At 40.0% G+C, this 7,978-nt stretch overlaps 1 protein-coding gene across 6 annotated transcripts in view; it reads right to left on the bottom strand.

Annotated features, from left to right (window-relative positions):
* DGKB (diacylglycerol kinase beta) overlaps positions 1–7,978 on the bottom strand; it is a 235,168-nt gene that overhangs the window by 195,761 nt on the left and 31,429 nt on the right. For all 6 annotated transcript variants that reach the window (XM_044428758.1, XM_044428759.1, XM_044428760.1 and 3 more), the window contains one exon: positions 4,990–5,088. In XM_044428758.1, coding sequence (XP_044284693.1) covers positions 4,990–5,088 — 99 coding nt within the window. The remainder of the gene's footprint in view (positions 1–4,989; positions 5,089–7,978) is intronic.

Raw genomic sequence — 7,978 nt, 5'->3', positions numbered from 1 at the left:
CACCGGCACTTCCTAGGAGATATTTGCAAGTATAATACTGCAGCTTCTTTGCCTCTGTGAAAATCAATTAGTTTTAAACATGGGGTCTATTGTGCTTAAGTACAGGGAACAGTTTTGCACAGTGATTGAAATATATAGAAAAGATTAATTTGTAATTAAAAAGGAGTTTGGAGGTGTACTGTGGCTAATTCTCTGATTATCAGGAAGAATGCTGGGAAAAGGAAGGTTTATTTCCTTACCATTTACAAAATTAACAACTTGCAGTATACAATATAGTGTGGCAAAGCATAAGCACCCTTTATGGAACACACTGTCAAGCAGGACATTGGTATTAAAAATTGGAAAAAAAGGTTGAGCAAGAATACAGCCTGCAACTCCTTTGCATACATGGCATTCCCAAAATAAGCCCTAATATCGAAGGGGTGCTTTTTCTTCTTGAAGATTCGTCTACCTCTTGCCACTACTCAGCTTTGAACCTTGTTATAATCTAATTCTATTGTAATATAAGAGATAGGATTAAATTGAGTTTAATGTTTCCTTAAACTCACTGCCAGTCAACCTCATCATGAACTTTCATTATGTGCATGCAATTAATTGGATCCAATGAACAATTCAGAACTGAGTTATAGCCTCCCCCTTACCATATAATTAGAATATAATTACCTACAGGATATCAGAAGGATGCAAAACCTTTCTTCTAAATGCACCCTCATTAGGAAACAAATCTCAGTGTACATTTATTTGATCAGTGTGAATTAATTAAAATGTTGCCTAAATAAGAAGATAGCAATAAACTGAATCTGACATCTATTAAAAGACCATCACTTGAGATCTGCATGCACAGTTCATAACTGAAATCATTTCATTTCAGTCACAATCTTCACTATATTGCTGCACATATGTACAGAATGCCCTCTTGAAGCATATTTGTTACAGGTGAAACATTTTCTTCTTTCTTGTGTGGTTCTTATGGAAGTTTGCAAAGTATTGCTCCATTCTGGATGCCTAGAGTGAAGATAGCAATGATAAACAAGGCTAAGTAGGAGCACTCTCCCTGTGACTATTACCAGAGTTTGTTTTAAACTTTCTTTTATATGAAAAACCACAACATTCTGGCCAAGAAAAGAAAGTTCAAGAAAAGGCTGAGATCAAACCTCTAAGGAGCAACTCTTCCGCACAACATCCTGACTCCAAAGTTAAGTAGCTTTAAAAAGAACAGATAATACAAGTTGGAGACTACACATGCTAAAAATTACTATTCATAAATACAGGAACTTGGCCAATAAAATTAAATGCAGCAAGAGCAAACATACAAGGTTATTTGTAAGAACATCTCATCTCAATGCACTAGTATAGGATGTGGCAGTAACTGGTTAAATAGCACCAATTGCCAGGATTGATTTAGACATCAATAGACTTGGGAGCTTTAGAGAATTACATTTCCCAGGGCTCCTTCAACTTGGAGCTCTGTTGTTGCAGTATTTAGACTGCTGGATGGAAGGAAGAAAAATGTGCATGAGCTGGCAGAAAAATGGCAAGAGCAAAAGAAGGTTTACTCAGGTTCAGGCAAACATGAGCAGAATTCCCCTTGAGATTTTGCTGCTCAGTGCAGCAAAGTCAAGAACAGAAAGGACAGGGATGTTAGCTGCAGAACTGGTATGCATATCTTTGCTCTCTCTGCCCTCTCAGCCCGTATGTGTACAGGCCAAATGCTTGCATTGGAGCAAAGTCTAGGTCAATGTTATACATTTTTCTGTTTTGTACAGTTACTGCAGTCCCCCACAGGCACTAGGTCACCAATTCAACCCCCTGCCATGGCTTCTTCCTTTGTCTGAACCCATTTTGTTTGCCAGGCTACAAATTAGGCTACAAATCACCCCACAATTCTACCCAAGACCATGGATAACCACCTAACAAGCCACCTTCACTCTGTGCATATGACATGAGGTCACTTATGTAAACTGTGTGTTTGGCATGCACAGGGTGGTTAACAAGCCATTGTGACTTAACTGCCTTTGTGTTGCACAAGTCGGCCCCTCTGTTTAGTATACATGTACATGTGGCTTTGTTACCACATTTTTTTCATAAAGTTTTGCTCCACACACCAAATATTTTGCACAACAAAAAGGAAATGCAATAATGAATACATAGAACCATTTCCGCAAATGTAGCATGAACAATGTAGCTAAGTTATAAAATTTGGGGTGTACCTTACAGAGCACAGTGTAAAGGAAGATCTGGAAGCAGATGTATACCTCCTTAAACAAATTTTGCCTGTACAGAAAATGATTATTAACAGAGCAGAACTAATTTGAAGATCCACTGGCCAGAAGGGGTTAGGATGAGATGATACCCATGTATGCCAACTCCAGATAGAATTGGCAGGACTGTGCTGCTAAACTGATGAAGCAGTAAATAGATTGGCAGAAACTGCACTGTTACATCACCAGAACCCCATACACAAACATGAGAATGCTAAATCCTAATGTGATTGCTCAAGATAAAGACAGAATTCTGCAGCAACAACGCAAAAGCAGTATTTTTTACCTTACAAAGAACAAGGAAACCTAAACCTCTGTATTTATTTATTTATTTATTTATTTAATGTCTCTCCTGCCCAACAGCCAAAGCTTCATTAGTTATTTAAAACTAAAACATTGTTTGCTCAATGAAATGTATGTGGGAGAAAACAATAAAGCTCTTTCTTTTGCTGTCCTAAATTCTGGCAAGCGCTTAGTACATGACATTGCTCATTTGTTCAGAAACGCATGGTGAATGGGTTCTTTTGGGGAACAGATACTTTTTCCAAAATTACTAACATTATTAATCATTATATAAGGTGACTTTAAAAACACTTTTTTTCCAAAGGCCAGGCCATATTTAACATGTATTCAGGAGTGGCGAGTGCCTCCAAACACTTCCGCTTATCTAATTCTACCCATGGAAGCTCATCCTATCAACTTCCATACCTAAAAAGTCAACATTCTGAGACAAAAAAATTCTTAATTCAGATGCTAGGAGCAAATAAACTTTTCTCTCATCCTACTTGCAATCTCCCAAGGGAAATTTGGCTGGCCAGTGTTGGAACCAATTGCTGGACGAAATGAACGCAAATAAACTAATGACATCCATAAACTGAGTAACAGTAAGCATTCAACATTGAGCATAAGTTTAAGGTAGGGCCTGAGAGTTAATGCCAAAATCATGTCTTGTGAGGACAGTGTACCTTTAATCCTTCTCAATGATTCCTACTCTTAACCCAGTATTGACTGCTATGAAATAGTACACTATGCTTTGAATGCCGGCTCTCTTCTCAGCTGCCCAAGCTCTTTCATTCCAGCTGTTACAGATACTCTGGCTTCATTTGGATGTAATACCAAACTTTACAAGTATGCTATTTGGCACACCTTGGCCTCACATGCTCTTTCCTTGGTGGCAAGGAGACTGGACATTTCCATTTCCTTACTAGCAAAACTTCAGTTCAGCATGTCATCCATACCCTAAATGGTGGTTGTGTTAAACAACAGTTTGAAGTTGTCTTGTTAGTTAAAGTTAAAGAGCAGCCCGCTAACACACTCCCTCACAGCCATCTGGAGAAGGGGGAGAGTCACACAAGCCTGAGGTGTGTGTTGTGCCCAAACCAGTCCAAAAGGGAGAACAAATTATTTGCACAATGCAGAAATCATCACAGACTCACAGAAATCATTGCGTTATGAGTAATCCTGTTAGCCAGTGGCTCAAATTGTGTTAATAATGTAAATTCAGGAAGGAAAGGCTCTGCCAACAGAAAAATTGTGCAAGAGACTACCAACAGATAGAAAACAGTCTGCAACTATCTAAAAAATACCATTAGCATCAACAGAGATTCATTGTTAAGATAAAATATTGGTATTGGGTTTGAATTTTACAAAAATTATATTTCTCCTTACAGTAGCTTCTCAGCATCAACACCCTTTCTTTGTTTTTAATCAAAAGCTGCTTTGGAGGAGAAGCTGCTATTACTATTAATTATAATTGAATTATAACTTTAAATGGGCATATCAAGATGAGATGTAATGAGATGGTGGAGAATCTAGCATCCTAAAACTTCTGGATTCTTGTTGCTTAAAACATAATAAAGTATGTGGTTTAAAACATGGGTTACAAAATTAGGAATCATGCCTAGACAAATTTCTGAAGTTGAAGGACAGCTAGGCAGGGAGAGATTATTTAAGCTACCAAGGGTTTAGAACATCAAAGTCCCACCTAACTCCTTTGCTTCTTCCATTGCTGCTGTTTCCATGGCCCCAGACTCTACAAAAACATTTCTGAGCAGACTCGCATCTTTCCAGAATTAATTGCCACCTTGGCCAAAATCAAAGAAAGGGGGAAGTAAAGTACACAGTCCACATAGCTCAATTCATGCACCAGCTTTAAAAGTCTCTATCAGAAGAAGTTTGCAGTGCTGCTCACAGAATATGCATCTGTATTGCTATTTTCATTAAGTAATTGTTTTGTAGACAAGGACATTTACTGCTCAGTCTTTCACCATAAAACACATAATGTTAATGCACTGCTTGCTGCATGTCCAGTCCTATCATTCTAGGTAACCTCCGGCTGAGATCAGAACTCTCAGCATTGCAAATATAGGTTGTGCATTCCAAGCAAAGTGTGTCCATAAGAATAGCTGCAATATTCTGGGAAGCCAGATCCATAAAAGATTTAGGACATACAAGTATACTGCCTGTAGAATTTCTGGTAAATTCAGTATGACTAAATGATAAAACCAGTATCATCTTTGGTTTCAATATGCATCCTAGACAAAACTCTGAGCCATATGAAGCAAAATACAAGATGCCAAAAAATATTAGGTGACTGTTAGTGGGCTAGCATTTTGTTTATACCATTTTGTCAGCACATCTACAGGAAATTGTACCACCAGATGTCAAGCGTCCATGTGAGCTTTAATGCAAAAGGGTTATTAGGAATGGATGAACAAGAGAAACTTACCAATACTACTGGGCAGATTGATGTGGGTGGAAGAATATGATCCTTCAAAGCACCACAATCACATTCAGGTTTGAGGTGCGAAGCACATTTGTTATGCAACTATAATAAAAGAGAGAAATATTGCTAAGAGTTAAAACAGTGAAGGAGTCCATGGATGGGAGTGTGCTGAACAAACAAGAACAATTATGTCAAGCAAGTGATCAAAGAAATACCTTTCAAGGTAATTAAAACCTAACATTCACAAGAATCACTTTGCTTTAATTTCATGGAAAAGGTAGTATATAACGGAAAGAGGCACCACGCATATTACTAACAGTTACTGTTACAACGTTGGCCAACAAAATGTAAAACAGGAACAAATTTTTTCTCCAGGGGTTGGTAACATAAGGTCCAAACCCACACTCTGCTGTACAGGACCTTTTCTCTGGTCCACAGAGCCCTTGGAGGCTGCCATGTGGTGAGCAACTTGCAGAAACTTCAAGCTATGGAGAGAATGTTGGGAGAACAACGGATGGCCACATGAAGCCTGTGTGCCTTACATTTTCTCCTACTGCATAGTACACACTGCTTCTTTCTCTCAATGAAGAACTAATCCTCTTTTACTGTCATGAACATTTGTTCATCAAGCCATGATGGCTTTTTATACACACATAGTAGGTTTGGTTGTCATCACTCTAGCACCTCATCTATTTTTTGATCCTATTACAGGAAACACTGCACAGAGAGCCATTTCATAGAAACCAAGGAAAAAGATCTAGCAGTTATTTTTTTCTTTTTTTACTCATTGACTTCTGTGTCCTCTACTGTAATGTAATTCAACTAACTATCCTGTTAGAAAGCTTGGGAACTGAGGCCACATGAAAATGGCATCCTGACTACACAGTTGTTGCTGAAGCCAGGTCACACCTGAATATCTTTCATTTGGCCACCAAACACATGTATTTGCTTTCGTTCAAGTATACAAACTCCTCTATTCAGTCTTCCTTGTGCCACCCAGTAGGTTCTTTAAATTTCGGATAGGGTTGCCCTGTTCATGTTCATAGTTTGGGGGTCCTCTTTGAGTCATTGTTGTCACTTGAGGCTCGGGTTGCCTCAGTGGCATGAAGTGTCTTCTACCAACTTCAGTTGTGGCCCAGCTTCAGCCCTATCTGGACTGGGATAGTCTGCTATCAGAAATCTATGCTCTGGTAATCTCTAAACTAGATTATTGCAATTCACTCTATGTGAGGATGACCTTCAGAACTGTTCAGAAGCTGCAGCTTGTGGAAAATGTGTCAGCCAGACTAAAAATAGGGACCCATAAGGGTGATCATGTAACACCATTTCTAGTCCACTTATATTGGCTATCTATATGTTTCTGAGCCCCATTCTAGGGTAATCTTATCTTTGGTAATCTTAACCTACAAAGCCCAACTTGGCTTGGAAATACAATACTTAATGGAATGCTTCTTCCAACCACAATCTAGCTGGATGCTATGTTCAGCATATGAAGGCTTCCTCCCAATGCCGCCTCCAATGGAAGGTCTACTGGCAGGAACAAGCAGGAGGGTCTTCTTTGTAGTATCTCCCCACTAAGATCCACCTGGTAAAGCATTATCTATGCTGAGGCATTCAACAACTATAAGTAGGACATGGGGGGCGGGGGAAGCAGAAAGAATGTAGGTTGCTATTAACAGGCCAAATAGTCTGGATTTGTCTCCACTGCTTAAATCAGGGGTCCTCGAGCTTTTTTAGCAGGGGACCAGTTGAAAGATGCCGGTGCTGGGCACGGGCCGGAAAGGTGGTGCCAGCTGTGCACATGGGCCAGCGCGGGGTCAGGGCACATGCACTGAGGTGGGGGCGAGGTGCACAATGAGGCAAGGCGAGGTGAGGGCGGGCGGGCACGGTGAGGCGAGGCGAGGCGAGGCAGGGGTGGGCACACGCTGCGAGGCAGGCACATGAGGCAGCGGCTTGCTCACTTGGAAACTGTTTTCTCCGAGTGAGCAAACAGCATGCGGGGTGAGGTGGGCGGTGGCGGGCACGCATATGGGAGTGGGTACGGTGGGTCCAAATGGGCATGGTGGGTCAGATAAATGGGCATGGCAGGCTGGATAAATGGGCATGGCGGGCCAGATCTGGCCCCCAGGACTTAGTTTGAGGACCCATGGCTCAAATTGTTAAAATCTGGTTTAAAATATTTAGTGAAATGGGTGGGGTTTTTTTTACTGATATTTATATTTTATTGCATTTTCTCAACTGTTATACACTGCCCAGAGACTTTCATCTCTTGCGTTATAGAAATAAATTGAAACCAATAATCTAGATACTTGGCAGGAAATATGGTCTAATCCTGAACTGTCATTTCCCTAAAAGAGTTCAGAGAGTTAACACACCACTTGGGCATTCCTTGCAGTAGTCATTGGTTCTATACAGTCATACCCACCTCTCAGAAGTATGGTTTTTATAATGTATAATCAGGAACCTCTTCCAAATTCCCTATCATTTCCTAGGCAAGCTATTGGTTTTTGGCAACTCGTCTATATCTCACGTTTAAAACTAACATTTGTTAAGGCGTTTCACAAAAGAAACAGCAAAGCAATAAAAACAATTAAAACTAAACTAGGTGATATTTCAATGTTGCTTGACAGCAAGGCAAAGACAAATATAATCATCAGTGCTTTTTTTGTAAAAAAAAAAAAAGGTGCAGGAACTCACATCTTGTGGTCACACTTTTACACTAAAATAAAGCCAGTCACTCTACACACACATAAAGCCAGTCACTCTACACATACATAAACATAATGGTTGCCGCCTGCAGTAAGCACTCACTCACTATCAGCAGAGACACAAAAGCAGCCCACAGGCACTATGTTAATGCTGTTTGCTGCTGCCAGACCGGCGATTCAAAATCACTTCGTAAAATCCATTGGAAAAAATGGGGCCGGAATGCCGTTCCGGTGCGTTCTATGACAAAAAAAGCCCTGATAATCATTATAATCTTAAGCACATT

The sequence above is a fragment of the Varanus komodoensis genome, unplaced genomic scaffold (assembly GCF_004798865.1).
Source record: "Varanus komodoensis strain SLA01 unplaced genomic scaffold, ASM479886v1 scaffold2, whole genome shotgun sequence".
NCBI lineage: Eukaryota > Metazoa > Chordata > Lepidosauria > Squamata > Varanidae > Varanus > Varanus komodoensis.
The sequence above is the reverse complement of the archived record's forward strand: the minus strand, read 5'-3'. Positions and strand labels throughout refer to the sequence as shown.